This window comes from Penicillium diatomitis, assembly GCF_028827545.1.
Source record: "Penicillium diatomitis strain IBT 30728 chromosome Unknown utg000001l_segment0_segment0, whole genome shotgun sequence".
Taxonomy (NCBI): Eukaryota; Fungi; Ascomycota; class Eurotiomycetes; order Eurotiales; family Aspergillaceae; genus Penicillium; species Penicillium diatomitis.
In genome coordinates, this window is record NW_026623173.1 from 220,462 (window position 1) to 240,637 (window position 20,176).

Here is a 20,176-nt window from a genome sequence, read left to right on the forward strand (position 1 = left end):
CATCGACAACATACTCGGTCTGTTCTTACGCTATTTTGATGGCCAAATTTACCATTGAGCTAGATCCCCACCCCTACGTTAGCTTATCAACCCCAGATCCTATCCCAACTTGCGTCCTTTGGTTACACACGACAGACGTCGTACCTAGGAACCTCTCGAGCCGTGCTCATCCTCAGCGTCCTAGTTTACTAAGGTATGCAGGTACGCACTCTCTGTCTATTTGGACTAGCATGCCCATTTTCGGCATACTCGGAACATGTAGATATTGCTGGAAGTTGCGTCCTAGAGCGACTGTGAGAGCCCTCATAAGAACCATGTGCTCGTAGCTTCCAACTGGTGGTCCTCTAAGTCAGATATAACCCTTCAGTTGGATTCCATTACCAGTGTGGTACCTTACCAGGTGGTAGCTCTGACGCTGGAAGGGATATAAGCCCGTTGACAGCGAAGCTTGATTGATCTGTTTCGTTCTCATGCCCGCTTTACTTCCTCTAATTGAGCGATCAATTCTGTGGCAAACCAGACAATTTGCTCATGCCTAGTAAGCGTCCATCCTGCAGTCCGTCTAATATTACTAGGTAGACGGGCTTGTAAGCGCGGCGTCCACTTACGGTTCCCGTGAACAAATTCTATTGCTCCAACGGAAACAATATTGTATAGAAATGGAAAGTTCGCCTGCACCTATTCGCTCGGTTGGGGGATCATTTGTATCCATTGCATACCTCAGTGAGCAGAATGTTCCCCCATTGATCCAAGAGGGTGAGAGGAATGGTCGAATTTACCTTCATTCTCCACTCCCACTCGGCTGTGGTATCGATGTCTCACGAGATAGGTTGAATTTCAAGTCGTGGTTCCTAATGTGCTGAGGTCCAAGTAATGGCCAAGTAGATGACAATGAATTGGATATAGGATCAAGCCATTCGCGAGCAAACACACACATCAAGATTATCGATTCCGGTCGATGATACGTTCTGCAAGACTCGGTCGGGTAGACAGTACAGAACTACAGATACTGGTCAGTTAGTAGCCGTCTGCAGGAGGATCCTGACATCGCAGATGATGACGGCATCACATAACCAATCAAAAAGCTCGAGATCCAAGCCCGAGACTAGAGCCGGTCTTCATGCCTGAGGCCGAAACACCACACCACCCGCAAAATCCAGCCGGACTTACACGACACTTCTCGACTTCCTCCCTTCCCCGTCCTCAATTCGCAGCTGCCCCTCCTCAACCACCGTCTCTTGACTCGGTTATATACCTCCGGCCCACAATGTCGTTCCTCTCCGTCTTCCGTACCGCGTCTCGCGCTGTCCGCCCTGCCAGCGTTGTCCGAGCCCCCCTCGTCCGCTCCCAGATGCAGATCCCAGTGACTCTGGCTGCCCGCACCGCCAACTTCGGTACTACCCGTATGCTTCGTTCTGGTCACGAGGATGAGACTTACGAGGAGTTCTCCGCTCGGTACGGCTACTTCATCGACCCATTGGGGGCGTTTCTGGAGGTCGAAATGACGAAGTGCAGAATGATGGACGGTGTATTGCGCCCGCAGTCGCTGCCGGAATTTCTGCTGCCGAGTCGATCTTGCAACTTTGCCAAGAAACACAATCGCTGATATATTGGGTCAATTGCAGTTTCGAGAAGGAATTCGACGGTGTGCAGGATGTTTTCGAGCTCCAGGTATGAAACATTAGCCAGGAACGACTTCGGGAGATAGCGGATACCTTTTCTTGTCATGCGAAAATCGATCGCTACTCGGGGCTCAAGCCTGCAGCGACTACATCGAAATAAAACTGACTCGTCTGATTCGAACAGCGCAACCTGAACAACTGCTTCGCTTACGATCTCGTCCCCTCTATTGAGGTCCTCACTGCGGCCCTGAAGGCTGCTCGTCGCGTCAATGACTTCCCCACCGCTGTCCGCGTCTTCGAGGGTATGCGCGCCTCCTGAAATTGCACCTCCTGCCACAGGGATTTGAATAAAAAAACGCTGACCCTTCCAAAATAGGCATCAAGGCCAAGGTTGAGAACCAGGATCAGTACAAGCAATATCTTGACCAGCTCGACGGTCTGCGTCAGGAGCTGGGCGTCGCTCTTCGCGAGGAGATGTACCCCCATGAGGAGTAAATAAGCGTTTTTCATGTTCTTTGATCCCCCTCATTCCCGCTCACGCCAAACGCTCTCTCTCTCCCGCTTCTTTTGTCTTATTCGTACTTTCCAGACCTCGACTGAGGTACGATTGGTCGAACTCCAGGATTCGCAAGCTTACGCTCCTGAGGGTCGGTAGAAGAGAAAGCTGTATACATGTCTTAGAGTTTTTCTGTGTTATTAAGTCCTGAACTTATCCGGAAAATGGCTTCCTCGGACGTTTTGGTTGGCGCTTGGACCATTTTGCATCTGCTGTTCATAGCTATTTTATGCGATGTCTTGAACAAATAATAAGTCTTCCCGGCTTTCAGCCTTGCGCGTCACTCAGTTCAGGTCTATGCCTACCTACAGACCTAGAACTGGGTTGATCATGGGCCACTTCGGCGCACAGGTGAATCAATGTGAGAATTACGGCGGGGCCACCTGTCAACCCTTACACAATCAATCCGACCTAGAGGTTGAATAGTATCGACCATTCATTACGAAGATCCGGTTTGTGGAGATGGACGCCTTGGTTTGAGTCATGTGCAATTGAACATGAATACATGTACAGAGGTTAGTGCACACCTGCCAAGCTCAATCTATGCATGCAATCATTTCGCAGTCAAGGTCGCATTTTCGTAGTGCACAGGAAGAACATATTGCGAGGTTCAGATGAAAAGAAAGCAACAAGAATAGTCAATAGGTATACATCCGCTCGAACGCCAAGTCCCCAAGTCTTATCGAATAATTCGGGGTATGCAGTAAGGGAAATGCCCCAGGGCTAGGACTTTCATAAAAGCGCCCAAATACACCACAGGGCCGCTGCGTCATCAGTTTTTCCGCTCTAGTGAGTGCCAACGTATTTGAAGTACGTAGGGCGACAGTCCTCTTTGGCAAGGAAGTCGGCACCGGCGAAGAATTGGCCGGCTTTGCATCCAGAGCATTTGGGAGAGTTGGGGCAGTTGTAGTATGGAATGTGATTGTATCCGATATCACGGAACCTGTTCGACCGAGAATTAGCATGAGAATCCTTGATGCCGCAACAAGATGGGAGACCTTACCAGTGCACGTTCGCAGCATTCGCAAAGAGACCAACCCCAATCGAGTGAACAGGCGCATCGCCCCAGCGCTCATAGAAAAAGCCACCAGCACGGTCCAGATGCTGGAAGTACGACTCATATTGCTCTCCTCGGAAGAAGTCGAGGTCGCCAATTTCAAAGTTAGACCAGAAGTGGCAGGTCGAATAGCCATTCGCATCTTTGGTGTGCTCGGGCCGAGCCTTGTCGTCCGTAAGCCATTCCCACATGTTGTTCTCGTTCAAGTACGAAGGATTCGCCGCCAGGAATTTGCGGGTTTCGGGCCAAAGTTTTTTGATGGTTTGCGGAGCATCGTAGAGATTGATCGTAAAGCCGTAAGTTTTGTTGTTGTCTTCCATGTATCGGAAAACGTCGTAATCAACATTGCAGAAGAATTGAACCTTGGGCTCAATTCGCCAGTAATATCGGTAATCCTTGAGAGCTGCGTGTTTGTAGAACATCCCACTGTTCCAGCGACACATTTGGTGGTAGGAAAGCTTGGAGGCGTATTGGATGCTTTCCTCTTCGAGAATCTGGGCGGATTCGCGGAAAAGCTCCATGCTGATCCATTCGGGGACCGCCCAGTGTTCTTTGGGCACCAACTCTGTAGTAACCAGACGTGTCAGTCACAACTTTCTGAGATCTGTACTATCATTCACCCGACAGCGAAACCCTGCCCGATAAGAGGATGATCTCTTAGCGTTCATACCATATTGGACCTTGGCCTTGGTAACAGCTTGCGTCTTCTGTTTGAATTCCTCGGTGAACGGTTCGTCATTGAAAAAGATGTACGGATAGTTGAACTTGTGGTTCCAGGTGCGCTCGAGGTCGCGCATAGTGCTGATCAGCTCGTAAAGCTCCTGGTTGCGCACAAGTGAGATAAGTGCAGCATTCGTGCGGGCGGACTTGTCGCTGTCGGGGGAGTAGTCGTGGTCCTCAGCGCGCCATAACTCGCCAGCCGGCTCCCCAGTAGCTGCGGCATATGTCAGTCTCATCGTATAGGTACGTAGAGTAGTATCGAATCTCCCATCGAGGAAAATCGCGGAAGTGGCAACGAACGATCTAATAGAGGATCCCGTTTCATGCCGTGCGTCAACTTAGATGAGACTCCTGATGAGTCCTGACGGACCTGGAATATCAGGAACAGCGTTAATAAAATGCATGCTGCACCGAGCATGCGAATCGGTCGCGCGATCGCCATCTTGTGTCGATTCGGAGACAAGTCTGTGTAAGTAAGTGAAAGGGGGGCGAAACACATTCCAAAAGACCAAAAAGCGACGACAGGGCCGGCCAGTCCAGCCGGGGGCCGCCTATGCCCTATGAGGACTAGCGCCCGCGTTGCCCACGCGTCCCAGTTGGCTTGAGATCTCCAGCGCTATCAACAATAGTCTGATTCTGAGATAGCTTCCACCGACTCAAAGTTCTCAGAGCGTCCTTGATGTCTATTGCTTCGATCTATCGCCCAGCTACCAGGACAACTCATGGAAGTGGAGGCTATCAACTCGTTAATAGAGGAGCTTATCACTAAGGTCGCGCGTCTCTTAGTAGACGCCCATGTAAGCCTATCAAGACACTTTCGGTCTCCTGAGCGTGCATCATATTGATACCAATACCTAGGGATCACAACATCTCAAAGGTCTCAAGCATCGGGTGAAGGCCGCGCTGCGTCTTGGAGTCCATGGGCGAACGAATCAATTTGAAGTCACTCGGCAGCTCGAAGGATTGCAAGAAAAGTTTCAAGTCCTCAATCGAGACGAGCTTGCAGAAGGTCTCCGCTGTCGTCTTCTTCAATTGGAACAGTATTCAAATTCATGGCATCCTGAAATTCTGAGCTTCTTACTGCAATTGTCTGATCGCCCAGCGCTGCTCGTGGACAGTAAGGTCTCACGAGCGCCGTCCGTTCCAAATCCCAATCAGCCATTATCATGGGCAGATCTAGGGGCTCATGGTGTGGCATATAGCGACGAAGAGATTTGGGATGATGTCGACTTCGGCCCCGACTCATCAGACGATGAGCTTGCTTCTGAGGGTGGTAGTGGGTTCCTTCAGGAACGCCCTCTGCATGCTTCCACTGCGGAGGCTCCGAATTACCAGATTCCCGACAACACATTCGTGGATGGAGACGCAGAGGAACTTCTGCCTTCCATCGAGAATGCGCAATTCTGGAGGCCTGAAAATGCTCAAAAGACAGGAAGTGGGCCTCTCGCCATTACCGAGTTGCAACTAGCGCGTGAAACGATATTCATGCTTCAAGCTTTGCCGACCTCGATTTTTGAATTTGTTGCCGGGGACATTCTTGTTGACCGTCGCTTCACACTCACTCATGCATCAGAATTGGGGATTGGCTCTTTGTTGGAAGCTTTTGCTCAAAAGGGTATCAGGATCAATTTACTTCGGCAATTCACAAATGCAACGCAGCAAACTGCATACATGCAAACATTTTCTCAAGGCGTTGGTCAATCCCTGCGTGGGTTTGACGAGGTCCTCTGCACGATGCAACGCCAATATCTGTCGCCTGGCTCAATTGTAAGCCTTCTTCAGCTCTACGATACAATTAGCCGAGCTTCACATCAGTTGTTGTTGCTGTCGGAGTTGGTCTCAGACCTCGAGGGATCGGATGAAAGCCCGATGCGTTGCCTTGATCTTCTCTTTGACCTTGTGTGCATGACAGAAGCTTCAGGAGACGAAAAAACCTCCAAGAACTTGGGCAACCTCTTCCTTTCATGCTTCAAGACCTATGCACAGTCTGTCCAGAGCTGGATGGCAGACGGTCAAATCGACTCTTCTGATACTGCTTTCTTTGTCAAGCGAAAAAATACACATGGGGACTTGCGGACGATATGGTATGACTGGTTTGAGATCAACGAAGGGCCCAATCGACAGAATATCCCCAAGTTTTTGCAGCCGAGTCTTCAAAAGGTGTTCACGACCGGCAAAAGCAAGGTCTTCTTACGAAACTTGAATGCTCTTCCAGAGGATCACGAAGCCAATTCAGCCAGCACGTTGTTTGACATGGTCTTTTCCGGGACAGTCCATCAAGCGCTACCCTTTTCTGTTCGGGTGGAAAATGCCTTCAATCAACTGGTTGATTTCTATCATTCGACCAGTGCGGGCTTGCTACAGATTGAACTTGACTCACAATGTGGGATCTGGCATTCATTCGTAGCCTTGAAACAGGTGTACTTGGGCGAAGACATAAGCGCGCTTGCCGTTCTCGATGGCAAGATATTCGACTTGATAGATCGCGGTCGTGCTTGGGATGATAGGTTTCTCTTAACCGAGGTTGCTCGTTCTGCATTCAGTGTGTTGGCTCACGTCGACGTATCGAGAGTGGTCGTACGAACACAGGTCGGACTCCACTCAGCCGGGAATTCCTCGAGTCTGAGTCGAAGTGTGCAGATTCTCGAGAGCATATCAATCGACTATGTTCTCCCTTGGGCCCTCACGAACATCGTTCCACGCGACGCCATTCGAATTTACCAACGGATTTCCGCCTTTCTCATGCAGATTCGCCGGTCAAAGTATGCTCTTGTCAAGCATCGCATACGCCAAGGGCGTAATATTGTGACTGGCGAGGCGAATGAAGCACTCGTGTGCAGTCTTTACCACAATCTCACGTGGTTCCTTGATACTCTTTACTCACACTTGGCTTATGTCGCGATATCAGCTTCCACTGCGGCTCTGCACCAGGCTCTGCACGACGCTCAGGATTTGGACGCAATTATTGCTGCTCATGACCACTACATCCTCTCACTAGAGGAGCAGTGTCTCCTTTCGCAAGACCTGAAGCCAATTCATCAAATTTTTGTGAAGATCATGGATCTTGCAATTCAACTTGTTGATCTGCAAACAGTTCACGCAGCTGAAGGAGAATCGCCCAAGCATGGTGACATTGATGTGTCTAAGGAGCGGCGGCGACGAAAGCAGACTATCGAGAGTGGTTCGGACTCAGACTCGGAGCTGGATGATGGCTTCGAGTATGAACAAACTCTAACCATTTCATTCAATGAGTCGTCTTACGATGCTCAACTGCGGAACTTAAGACCTCGGTTCGAGAGTCTGATCTCGTCGGTTGTAGATAGTTTGAAGGGTATCGCTCGCTCGAATGGCCACTCAAATTGGAACATCTTGGCAGAACGTCTGGAATGGAGACTTAGACAGAGCGTCAATTGAAGGCCAATTAGCATCGGGGGAAACCCTTTGTCAGGCTTGAGCACCTTCACGGAGTAGTGCATCTCCCAAAGCAACTCACCTCGATACACGATGTATGCCTCATCTCTGATCGCGCTACCTTTGCATGTGGTGCCATTTTACCTATACCTGCCTCTTGAGCCCTATTAAGGCTGAGATACGCGAAGATACACTTTGTCATGAAGTGAGAAGCACCTCTACGTTAGTATCACAAGTTGCAAATATTCTAGTGTACAATTATAAGAGAAAAGCTCGAATACTTGCTTGAGAGTGGTACATACCATGGTCCTGCTACAGATGGCAGGAACCATTGAATATCAACGGGAAAATAAGGCAGAACGGGGCGCTCTATCCATTGAAAGCGCGCGTAGCGAGAGAGGAATTTACCAAGGAGGCGGAGGCAGTATGGAGCGTTCCTTACTGAAACTTGAAAGTGATCAGATACATCACGAGAACCCTCGAAGTGATATTCATAACAATAGCATCCAGCACTAGCCGCCAGTTTCGGCGAGGAGTCCCCTGGGCTATTTGATATTGGCGTGGAATCCATGTGTGTGAATCACAGGAGCAGGACTAGACTATATGGAGAGCACGTATTGGAGATCCAGTGAAGGACTCTTCCATGCCTCAGGATGGAGGACGCTAGTGGTGGAAGTTGCAAAGGTGCCAGAAGTACAGATACGTCAGAAATCACGATAACCGGGTATTCGAGTGAAGTCAGTGGAACAAATCGGCAGTTCAGCGACCTGATCAAACCCGTTCCTCGCTACTTTACTCCGCATCTCGTGCTCAAGACACTCCAAAGTTTGCCACCACTCGACGAGGACTCAGGAGACTTCAATCATTGGACGAGCTCACTCGGCAGTCGATAAACCAAGTCTGTTCACTCGATCATTACAATTAGGTACTACTACCTACCACAGCACCTTACCTTGCGTATGTTCATATGTACGTACTATCGTAGGTAACAGGTAGGTATGTACTTCCCTTCCAGATTTTTGTTGGGACGACATGTGAAAGTCCCCACGGACGGCTTAGCTAATCTGCACCGGTGACGGAGCCCGAGTGAATTGCACGTGAAAGTGCATCAGCACTCGGTTCTCGTCAAGAATTATTGGCCCAGTTGGCATTGCGCAAGAGGGAAAATTACGACTCGCGACAGGGAAACGACTGTTCGGCGAAGCCTGTTGAACCGTTCCACCCCCAACATGGAGACCGAGAAATCTTTCAGCCCCGACGCAACTGATTCAACCGCCTCCTCCGCTCCAAGCAGATTGCCCTCAGGACCGTCGTCTCTCGTTGGAAGCGCTAGTGCTTTCCCCTCACTACCAACTCCTGCTCGACAGAATGCCTATTCCAACGTGATGGACCTTGAAACCAGTATTGCCGAGGATCGCGCTCGGCGGGCCACCAGCGTGATCTCGATGGATGATCTGGAGGCTGCTCAGGCCCTGGAAGGGCTTCGGTCCGGTAAGTATACCCTCGTTCTCCAATACGTTAACCTTCGATCTGCCCGTGATTCTGTGTATATCTGCAATCGTAAATTGACCACGCTCGATCGGCATGGCGAATAGGCCTGAGCTGAGCTGCGCGAAAGTTTATATAACCTAGACTAATTATTTATCGGCTAGATTTTGGTCAATCTCCTCGAACGACGCGACAGCCCAACACAACTGTTTCACCTGAGCCGCCGCAACCTGAGCCGCTTTTGTCACTGCTCACTTCATCTCATCCGCTGATATCATCTGCCATCAACGGATCTGTCTCAGCGTACACCACATCTAAGTCTTATTCGGCCCGTTTCAAAACGGGAGCCGAATTCATTGAACGTAACATCGGTTCACCTGTCGCGAACACTGTTGGAACTGTGGGGCGCAAGACAGGCGTGGAGAGTGGGATTCGCTGGGCATTACAACGACGCGAATCCTCGGAGGCAAAGCCTTCCAGTAAACGTCGAAAGGTGGCTGGTGAAACCACCTCAGAGCCAGTAGAGGACGGGGCGACATCCGACACCACGATGACGCCTTCACGAACCCGGAGCTCATCAGATCTCTCCATGGCGGATACGCTGCCCCCATACGATGAGATGCGTTCCCCTCGCTATGAGGAAAAGCCCGACCGTCAGGCCCCGCCTACTTGGCAGAGTCGATTAGTGATCTCAACGTCGGGGCTTGGTGTCGCCATGAGCGACGAGTCATTGCGCAGTCTGCAATACTGTTTGACATGGCTGCGCTGGGCGAACGGGCGTCTAGGGCGGGCCATCGTGGCTCTCCAGAAGGCGATGTCCGAATGGGAGAGTCAAAAGCAGCAGGAAGGGGAGGACCTGGAAGGTGGATCACAGGCCGCAAACGCGGACAGCGCCTCCCTCCTTACTCAGCGCATGCAGGCTGTCAAGACCGACATCCTGTCCACATTGAAGCAAGTGGTGGATGTGGTTTCTAGATATGCCGGCGGTGCTTTGCCGGAAAATGCTCGATATCTTGTCCGCAGACACTTGACGTCCTTGCCTCAACGCTTCCAGATGGCAAGCACCTCCCAACCGCCTCCAGATTCGCCCGAGGCGTCATCAGATGCTCGAATTGGTGCTCAGCGCGTTCTCGTTCTTGCCAATGAAGGGTTGGACATTCTCGGCCAAGTCAGTGGCGTTGTCAATGATACCCTGGTGAGCGCGGAACACTGGTGCGAGCGACTGGGACGCAAAAGGCCAGAAAACAAACCCGTGTCCGACGTGGAGAAGCAGAGTCACCTCCCGCTGCCTTCTGCTGGCCACACCAACGGTGCGGATATCAGTGCCGATATCAAGGCACCTATCGTGCCGGGACCGGAAACGCGGGAGGACTTCCAGATGAGTGGAACGGAGAAGGCATAGTTCTTATACGCATGCTCCGCCGCTCTTTTGCACAGAACCTCACACAATCTTTCAATTTAGGATTCGCCTCCAGTCGTCACACCAAAGTCCCTCCATCCAAGTGTGTTTGCGCGTTCTTGTTCTTGTGTTTTTGTGTGTCGTTGGTATTACGTTGCGCAGACCGTACCATTTTGATTTCCATTTCGTGCTTATGACGTTGCTCATGATTGATATCCCTTGTCTTTATTGACGTTTCTAGCCTGCTCTGAAAATCTGTGAACTATTTTTTGATTACCTCTTTACTTACTTGCAGTATGTATTCTTGCAGCTTCACCACACAGTTCTTCGTTCCGTAGTTGTACCTTGAAAAGTTTCATATGTAGTCTTCCATAGCTGGCTTGCACTGTTTCAAGGTGACAGACCCTCAGTGTGACCTCTGATTCGGACCCTTTCTGTCTTACTCACAGACAACGAGCATTTTAAGCCATCTAGACGGATGCAGAATTCTGATGAGCCGACTGTTCAGTAGCTTCCACGTAGCGGTCCCTTAGTCCCCTAGATCCATTGCATTGGTCGCGGGCGTTCCAGTCTGGGATGAATCACGATCCAAAAATGCAATTAAGCATTCATAGAATCAAGCCATGTTGGAGCTCCCCATTTTGATCTCATGTATTAAATAGGCGGCTAAGCTTTGACGATTCGACCGATTGACCGACAGACATTGAACCTACCGGTCGAGGCTCATCTTTACCTCCTCGTCTGTACTCTTGTAGCATCCATGTACCTTAGTAGGTTCTAATTTAATACCGGCTAACCTACCAGTTAGTACCTAGTACCTACAGCCTACTATGTAGCAGCATTCTCATCTTATCGTCACGTGAATGATCCCATGAGGTTATAATCGTACTCGGGCTGAGATCAGGCCTTATGCGGACATCCAATTCAAGAGTCTAAACTTCCGCCGGAGGTATTGGCATCCAGGCTGCAGCCCTGCATCTTCACGCTCGGAGCCTTTCACCAGACAGCATCTTTCGGAGAATCCGAGCTTCCGTCTCGACAGACGGACTACTGACGGGCTTCATCATCGAAGAGGATGATATGACCGGTCATTTCATCCTGAGAGATCATGTGTTTACCGTGCCGACTCCGAAGCGGTCAACCAAACTGCGGTCATTAACACGTAGCAGTGAAGGCCTGCTGATTTTCATCATTTTCATGACCCTTGCTCAGATTTTGCCTCGCCATTGGCATGGCATCTCAATTGCAGAAGGCCTGCAGCCATGTTGATTTGCAGAATCCTCCGTTGTCATTGTTTTGTGCGCGGTCCGCTGCTCATGCGGCCGTCGAAACCCCAAGATGTTCCAACTTCCCGCCACCACCCCTGAGGTTACATGGTCTTGGCAAAGACAAGAAGCCGAGAGAACCGTGGCAGCTGCTTTGAGAGCATGAGGATGACAGTCCGAGCAGGTAGACCCGCCAGGCCGGATAAAGTACCTACCTTGGTGTCTATCTAATTCACCCAAAGCGCCAGACCTCAATCAGACTGGACGCTGCCCCCCAAGTCCCTCGGCGACTACTACTGTCGTAGTACTAGCAACACCTGGCTGCAAGAATCATGATGAGTCACACAACGAGGGCCTGAGTTGACTCCGCAGACGAGCTTCGATTTGTGCAGGTAACAAGGTCCTCCTGTCTTTGGGAAGTTGGTAACTTGGGTGGCAGGAGGCGCTTCTCCAAGACCAGGTCATGTGCCTCAGCCATGACTGATTTCCAAGCAAGACTCCTTCTACGGAACTTGCCGTTCTTGCCGTTTGGGGGCATGCCCACTCCGGCAGTGGGAACCAGTCAACGGACTTGGAAGCGAGCACTGGGCGCCCAAGGCGCCAGTCTCTGGTCCATCCCGGGGTTCTACCGCGTGGCCATCCACGCCCTGCAAGAGGCTTTGCATATACTCCTCCACTGTACATCCTTCAGACGCTGCCTTCTGCAGACTTGATATGCTCTGATCGATGCATCCCCGGCCCAATCGATCCCTGATCATCTTGATGTTGACCAAGACTCGATCCCCACCGCCATTTGCAGGCCTTGCCAACGACGGTCATGACCATTTTCAACCCAGCTTATCGGGTCAGCGCTACGGTCTAAATCCCGTAGGGTCCCCGCTTCAAGGGTTCCCCCCCCCTGGACCACATGTTGCGGCCTCGAAGCGGGGCCCCAGGTGGATCTTCGTGGCCGCGGAAAAGATCAAATTTCAAAGATCGGGAGCAGATTGGCCGGATGGTGGAGTAAACAGTCGGGGTGATTGGAGAAAGATGTCCTGTCTGGGACTCCGAATCCGCTACCTTAATGCAGTATCCAGCTGGCACTGGGTCGAGCCATAGGTCTCCAAACGGGCTTAGTCGCAGCGAATATTTTTCATGACTAACTACTCTGTCAGTAATTAACTTAGGTTGACGAGTCAAAGTCATAGGATCTGAGTCCTGGATTCTACTTCTCATGTGCAGGTCAACGCAAGCGTCAGCTTGGTCTCCTCGTCAATCATCCCGAATCTATGAAGTCGATAGAAGAATAGCACCTCATTGCGGGCCGTGACTCAAGCGACGGAGACTGCTCAATCACACCTCGGACCCCAAGTTCAGTCATGGATCTAAAATCCCCCATTGTGGGTGCAAACACCGAGTCATCGAACACCATGGCACACAGCTCAGTCAGCTATGAGCAAGGCCGGGAAGAGATTCGCTTGTCAAACCCACAAGGCATGACATCGTCCCCACGCGGTGTGGACGTTGAGAAGGCCGAATACGAATTCTCGGAATTGAACAGACAATTCTCAAATATTTCATACCAGGCTCGGCGCTTGTCGAAGCAAGCTTCGCGAGCTTCCAAGCCAACTATCACCGCCGAGGATGTGGAGAAAGGAAGTACTGCAGCCGATTCGGAGGAGCCGTGGGACTTGGAGTCTACATTGAGGGGGAATCGCGCCGCAGAGCAAGAAGCAGGGATCAAGGACAAGCACATCGGTATCTCATCTCTGCGAACTCCCCGGAATTTCTAAGCTCATCCTGACCGTGCCACAGGCGTCATCTGGGACAATCTGACAGTACGGGGAATGGGCGGCGTAAAGACCTTCATTAAAACGTTCCCGGATGCCATAGTCGACTTCCTCAACGTGCCCGCGCTCATCATGCAATGGTTCGGATGCGGTAAGCAGGGTGAAGAGTATAATATCCTCGAGGGGTTCAAAGGGCTGGCCTTGCCTGGAGAGATGATTCTGGTGCTGGGGCGGCCTGGGTCGGGATGTACATCTTTCCTCAAGGTGATCGCGAATCAAAGATTTGGCTACACGAGCGTCGACGGAGAAGTCCTGTATGGCCCTTATGACTCCGCGACCTTTGCGAAGCGTTTCCGTGGCGAGGCTGTTTACAATCAAGAAGATGATATCCATCAGCCCACTTTGACTGTCAAGCAAACCATCGGCTTTGCACTGGACACTAAGATTCCCGGCAAGCGGCCGCACGGGGTGTCCAAGACGGAGTTTAAGGACAGGGTGACCAGCATGCTTTTGCGTATGTTTAACATCGAACATACAGCCAACACCGTGATTGGTAACCAGTTTATTCGAGGTGTCAGCGGCGGTGAAAGGCGAAGAGTCAGCATCGCCGAGATGTTCTCGACCGCTGCCTGTATTCTATCCTGGGACAACTCAACTCGTGGTCTCGATGCCTCTACTGCGCTGGACTTTGCCAAGTCATTGCGAATACTGACAAACATTTACAAAACAACAACCTTTGTCTCTCTATACCAAGCATCCGAGAACATCTACAAGCAATTTGACAAGGTGCTGGTCATCGACAGCGGCCGTCAGGTGTTCTTTGGCCCCACGGAGGAAGCTCGCGCCTACTTTGAAGGACTAGGATTTCGAGAAAAGCCCCGCCAAACCACTCCAGATTATCTGACGGGCTGCACTGATCCATTTGAGAGAGAGTTTCGAGATGGACGAAGCGCTGACGATGTGCCATCAACCCCTCAAGCTTTGGCTGAGGCTTTCGGCAAGTCCGCACTGAGCCAGCAACTGGACAAGGACATGAGAGCATATCGTGCGCAGATCCATGAAACAAAGCACATTTATGTTGATTTCGAAGTTGCCAATCTCGAGGCGAAGCGTAAATTCACGTCCAAGTCATCCGTCTACTCCATCCCTCTCCACTTGCAGATCTGGGCGCTCATGCAGCGTCAGTTCCTGATCAAGTGGCAAGACAAGTTTGCCTTGACCGTCTCGTGGATCACCTCGACGGGCATCGCCATCATTCTCGGTACCGTATGGCTCAATCAACCCGAGACTAGCGCAGGTGCTTTTACTCGTGGAGGTCTTCTGTTCATCAGTCTCCTATTCAATGGCTTTCAGGCCTTTGCGGAACTTGCTGGAACCATGATTGGTCGATCGATCGTCAACAAACATCGAGCCTTCACCTTCTACAGACCCAGTGCCCTCTTTATTGCGCAGATCATTGTAGACACCACGTTCGCTTTTGCCAAGATCCTGATTTTCTCAATCATTGTCTACTTTATGTGTGGTCTGGTCCTCAATGTTGGAGCATTTTTCACTTTCGTCTTGATCATTTTGACGGGCTATGTTTGCATGACCGTCATCTTCCGAACAATTGGTTGTCTTTGTCCCGACTTTGACTCTGCGATCAAGTTCGTTTCCGTCATCATCACGTGCTTCATCTTGACCAGCGGTTACTTGATTCAGTGGTCGTCAGAACAAGTATGGCTCCGCTGGATTTACTACATCAATCCTTTTGGCCTTGGCTTTGCATCTCTGATGGTGAATGAATTCAGTCGCTTGACTATGACTTGCACTAAGGACTCGCTTGTACCGTCTGGGCCCGGCTACACAGACATCGCCTATCAGGCTTGCACGCTTGCTGGTGGTGAAACTGGGTCGGCTATCATTCCAGGATCCAGCTATTTGATGACTACCTTCAGTTATGCAAAGGGTGACTTGTGGAGGAACTTCGCTATCATGATCGGACTGATCCTGGCCTTCCTTGCATCGAATTTGTATCTCGGCGAGACTATTCGCTTTGGAGCTGGTGGAAAGACCATCACGTTCTTCCAGAAAGAGAATCAAGAGCGCAAAGAACTGAATGCAGCCCTGGCTCTCACCAAGGCTAATCGTCGGCCCAAGGCAGACACCGGGACAAATTTGCATACAAGCTCAACATCTGTGTTCACATGGGAGAATGTTTGCTATGAGGTCCCAGTGCCCTCTGGAACTCGGCGGTTGCTCAACTCGGTATATGGTTTCGTCCAGCCCGGCAAACTCACAGCTCTGATGGGGGCCTCTGGCGCAGGCAAAACAACTCTGTTGGACGTTCTAGCTGCTAGGAAGAATATAGGAGTCGTTTCGGGCGACATCTTGGTTGATGGCCGAGCACCTGGGACCGCATTCCAACGTGGGACCTCATACGCGGAACAACTTGACACTCACGAAGCCATGGCTACCGTTCGAGAAGCTCTTCGCTTCTCTGCCGACCTTCGTCAGCCATTTGAGACACCCCGGTCGGAAAAGTACGCATATGTTGAGGAAATCCTAAGCCTGTTGGAGCTCGAGAATCTGGCAGATGCGATTATTGGAACACCCGAAACAGGCCTCTCTGTCGAGGAGAGAAAACGAGTCACGATTGGGGTTGAGCTTGCCGCCAAACCCGAGCTTCTCCTCTTCTTGGACGAGCCAACTTCGGGTCTGGACAGCCAGTCTGCATTCAACATCGTTCGATTCTTGAAAAAACTTGCCGCTGCTGGGCAGGCTATTCTTTGTACCATCCATCAGCCAAACTCTGCGCTTTTTGAGAATTTCGACCGGCTGTTACTCCTTCAAAGGGGAGGCGAGTGTGTCTATTTTGGTGACATTGGTGCTGACTCTCAGGTGCTGTTGGAATATTTCCGGCGCAATGGTGCTGACTGTCCCCATGATGCTAATCCCGCCGAATGGATGCTTGATGCCATTGGCGCTGGGCAAACTCGCCGCCTCGGCGATCGAGACTGGGGTGATGCGTGGCGCGATTCACCAGAGCTTCGCTCCCTGAAGCAAGAGATCATCAATATCAAGGCAGACAGAGCCCGGTATGTCACCGAAAGTAACGATGAAGGCCACGGTCCCGTCGAAAAGGAGTACGCTTCGCCACTGTGGCATCAGGTCAAGGTTGTTGGACGGCGCACACACCTGGCTTTCTGGCGATCTCGAAACTATGGATTCACGCGGCTCTACACTCACGTGGTGATTGCGGTCATCACCGGTCTGGCGTTCCTGAATCTCGACGATTCTCGCACATCGCTTCAATACCGCATTTTTGTCATTTTCAATGTCACCGTCCTACCGGCCATCATCCTACAGCAGGTCCAGCCAAAGTACGACATGTCCCGGCTGATCTTCTATCGCGAATCGGCATCCAAGACATACAGTCAATTTGCCTTTGCAGTCTCGATGGTTCTGGCTGAAATTCCGTACAGTGTGCTGTGTGCTACCTGCTTCTTCCTGCCTCTATACTATATCCCTGGATTCCAATCGGCCAGTAGTCGAGCAGGATACCAGTTCCTCATGGTTCTCATCACCGAAATCTTTGCTGTGACTCTGGGACAGATGGTTTCTGCCTTGACGCCGAACAGCTTTATCGCCTCGCTACTCAATCCACCCATTGTCATCATCTTCTCCCTCTTCTGTGGCGTTGCCATCCCCAAACCTCAAATGCCCAAGTTTTGGCGCGCATGGCTGTACCAGCTGGACCCCTTTAATCGTCTGATTGCAGGCATGGTGGTAACTGAGCTGCATGGTCGACCGGTCGAATGCTCCGGTCACGAGTGGAATACGTTTCAAGCGCCCGCCAACCAGACTTGTGGCGAGTACATGCAGCCATTCTTTGAACGTGGAGGCAATGGATATCTGCTTGAGAACGCAACTCAAGCTTGCCAGTACTGTGCCTACAAGATTGGAGACCAGTTTTATTCGACCTTTAGCATGAATTTTGACTACCGCTGGCGTGATTTGGGTATTTATGTCGCGTACGTTGGGTCGAACCTGATTATTCTCTTTATTGCCGTAAGTACCCCCTTGCTCTTTGCGCAATTTGAACGCGATGACGCTAATATGTCTGTGGTAACAGTCTCGGTTCTTGAACTTCAACCGACGATAGCTGATGAAGTTTCAAGCTTGTGATCGAACTTAGCATGTGGAAGATGATTTTATGTCTCTCAAACTGTCATGATCTTTTTCTCGCGACCCCGTGCGATTGTAAAAGCAGGACATCCACTGTCCCCGTTTAGCATATAGTTATGTAGTATAACGTCTTTTTCAACAAGATGCATCAATGTTTTCAGTTCATTTTCATGTGTTCATTTTCTCCTCCTGTGTCCTGAGCACATGTGCCATACATCCAGCGTGCAACAACCCAGGTAGCCCCGCCAGTATCTAATATCCAGCAACCAGCGAGAATCCTCAAGATCCGCGGTAAATAACCTATCCACCTCCTCATTCTTGAGCTAAGCTTACCTGGTCTCCGACGCTCCACCGAAAGTGATCTGCATGAATCCAGGTTGGACTGCATGGATGGAACCCCCACGCCACTTGGCCTGACTAGACAGGGCCCATGATCTTTACCTATCACAGTCGTGGTCAGACCACCCTCAGATACAATCACGCTTGCCTTTCCGCCTATTGTCGTGCGACTTTGATCGCAGTGACTCTGCAGTGATGGGGGGTTTCTACAGCACGACAAAATGGGCGCGGTACCTCGGGGTAAGTCCGATGGACAAAAGTTCCGGCACCTGGTGGCACGTCCTGATCGTGGTTTTAATGGTGTGAGTAACAGAGAATCCGGTCATGTCTGCTAGGGCACCTTGGCGCTGCTGCACCAACAGAGGCATTGTGACTTGTCGCTCATCACTGATCCGACCGATCTGGAATATTGACTGTCGTCCACCGACCGGACCATTGTTGTTGCATTACGGCTGTACAAGGTTTCTCTCTGGCCCCCCCTGCACCCGCCGTCTCTCACTGGTTCATTCGACATTTGAAGTAAGCGCCGTGTCCTTCAAATGGCTTAGAGAACTCTTGGCGTCTATGAACTGCAGCTTGTAACGACTCGGCCGTGATATCGCAATCCATGATCGCTATCGGTGCAGGGATCCTGAAACATAGGTTGGCGACGGTCGGCTGCTGAGCAGCGGTGATTTGGCGAATACGTTCAATAGCTCGTTTTGAACTGAAGCTAGCATGACGAAGGACCGACTGCCAGTCTGTGCGGGTGCAGAGCTAGTGAGTGGGATCTCAGGAGAATGGTCGACGCACAGGATCGTTGAACTTGATCTTGTCAATGCACTCGTTTGTGGTCAGCTCTTCGGTGAATTGCAACTTCACGTCTGTCACCTGAAGACTGAGAGAAAGAAAGAGCAATTCTTTTTTCCAAGATCGCAGATTGGAAATCATCTCCCCCAATCTTGTGGCCCCCGGCTTTTGGGGAATTGAAAACTTTTGTATCGGTCTTCTAGACCAGGTCTTGAGGCGCGAATCCCAGAAAGAAAAAATGAACGCGACGAATATCATTCATCCTCAGCGAGGACCTCGAAGTGATGATCCAGGGTTACAAGTGGTCCCTGGTTATGAGAAACAAGTCGTTTCGAATGACTACCCCATTTATCTCTACGGACCGGAGAGGCCAGAAAAGGTCGACGAAGAAGAGACAAAGACTCCGAAAACGACCTACTGCGGGCTGAGGCCGGCGGTCTTCTGGACGCTTCTTGTCATCGCATTACTGGTCGTCGTCGGGGGTGCAGTTGGTGGCGGGATTGGGGGCACAATTGCCAGTCGACACAGTGCGGAGCTATCGTCACAAACAAGCAGGTATGTTCTGACGAGATCAACCCATGAGATGACTCAACAGAGGACTGACGCTCTTGGCTTTCAAGTTCCTCTCCACCGATATCGTCCACAACTCCCCCTACAATGTCGACGTCAATGCTGTCCACTCCCCATGACGTTCCAACCACATTATATACTGTAACTGCTTCAAACACTTCAGTCTTGTTTCCGATGACCAACACGCAATCCAATCCCACCGCCACCCCTGTCACGTCCGGAACGAGTGGGATCGCCGATAGCCCATGCCCGGGCAAGAACTTGACCACGCTAGCAGGCTCCGATGGGTCACTATTTACCCTCTTGTGCGCGGTCGACTGGCCTAGCGGAATACAAGCTTTGTCCGGCAAAGGAACAGTTCACGATTTGACTCGTTTCACTCGATATACACTGCCGTCGTGCATTGCAGACTGCGTCGACTGGAACGATGACAGCTCTCATACGTCTAAGTGTAAAGGCATTGTCTACACAGCCAACTTGACGGCGGCATTTGGGGGTGGACAAGACGGAAACTGTTTCCTGAAGAGTGCAGTTGGAACGTACTTTCCAAATAGCGGCTTGTCCATGGCTGCGGGGATCATGGGAGGATAGAGTGGGCTTCAAAGACAGGGTTCAACCTGGGCTGTAATTGTGTGAATTATGTCAATTTACGCGGAGTTTCCCCGATATAAAAGAATATGTATTGATATCTAGGGAGGTAAATTGCAGAGAGCCCAGCAATATGTACGCCTCCTTCTAGATGTCTCCTCGAAAGTTTCTGTCCATGTAGGCAAGATAATGCTGTGAGTATTGTCTTTCGCCTTGAACCGATGGGTGAATTGACTAAATTGTCATTCATCCATTTTAAAGTCAGTGCATGACTTGAGGGAGATCTTATCCTCTCGGACGAGAAGAGCTCTGCTATAGATGGCACAGGCACAGACCCGCATGCACCTGACTGCTTCACACGCCACGGAAGTTAGCATTCTGGTCGAGACTTGGCCTGACGGACCACTTCGGCAATTTGAAATCAAAAGTAACAATG

At 50.8% G+C, this 20,176-nt stretch overlaps 6 protein-coding genes across 6 annotated transcripts; 5 read left to right on the plus strand and 1 right to left on the minus strand.

Moving 5' to 3' along the window:
• Positions 1–1,267: 1,267 nt before the first annotated feature.
• Positions 1,268–2,117, plus strand: N7539_000054 (cytochrome c oxidase subunit VI; the record flags this gene model as incomplete). Its single annotated transcript, XM_056929658.1, has 4 exons — positions 1,268–1,455; positions 1,626–1,671; positions 1,807–1,924; positions 1,999–2,117. 4 exons carry the CDS (start codon positions 1,268–1,270, stop codon positions 2,115–2,117), a joined length of 471 nt encoding a protein of 156 aa, XP_056793951.1.
• Positions 2,118–2,964: 847 nt separating this feature from the next.
• N7539_000055 (glycosyltransferase family 15 protein) lies at positions 2,965–4,397 on the minus strand (the record flags this gene model as incomplete). Its single annotated transcript, XM_056929659.1, has 4 exons — positions 2,965–3,121; positions 3,182–3,800; positions 3,906–4,169; positions 4,256–4,397. The coding sequence occupies 4 exons, from the start codon at positions 4,395–4,397 to the stop codon at positions 2,965–2,967; spliced, it is 1,182 nt and encodes a 393-aa protein (XP_056793952.1).
• Positions 4,398–4,677: 280 nt separating this feature from the next.
• Positions 4,678–7,369, plus strand: N7539_000056 (uncharacterized protein; the record flags this gene model as incomplete). Its single annotated transcript, XM_056929660.1, has 2 exons — positions 4,678–4,752; positions 4,814–7,369. The coding sequence occupies 2 exons, from the start codon at positions 4,678–4,680 to the stop codon at positions 7,367–7,369; spliced, it is 2,631 nt and encodes an 876-aa protein (XP_056793953.1).
• Positions 7,370–8,595: 1,226 nt separating this feature from the next.
• N7539_000057 (putative clock controled protein (Ccg-8)) lies at positions 8,596–10,256 on the plus strand (the record flags this gene model as incomplete). The annotated part of the gene is made up of 2 exons (XM_056929661.1): positions 8,596–8,857; positions 9,019–10,256. The coding sequence occupies 2 exons, from the start codon at positions 8,596–8,598 to the stop codon at positions 10,254–10,256; spliced, it is 1,500 nt and encodes a 499-aa protein (XP_056793954.1).
• Positions 10,257–12,876: 2,620 nt separating this feature from the next.
• Positions 12,877–17,431, plus strand: N7539_000058 (putative ABC transporter; the record flags this gene model as incomplete). The annotated part of the gene is made up of 3 exons (XM_056929662.1): positions 12,877–13,255; positions 13,313–17,337; positions 17,402–17,431. 3 exons carry the CDS (start codon positions 12,877–12,879, stop codon positions 17,429–17,431), a joined length of 4,434 nt encoding a protein of 1,477 aa, XP_056793955.1.
• A 1,389-nt stretch (positions 17,432–18,820) lies between these two features.
• N7539_000059 (uncharacterized protein) lies at positions 18,821–19,743 on the plus strand (the record flags this gene model as incomplete). Its single annotated transcript, XM_056929663.1, has 2 exons — positions 18,821–19,137; positions 19,203–19,743. 2 exons carry the CDS (start codon positions 18,821–18,823, stop codon positions 19,741–19,743), a joined length of 858 nt encoding a protein of 285 aa, XP_056793956.1.
• Positions 19,744–20,176: the final 433 nt, after the last annotated feature.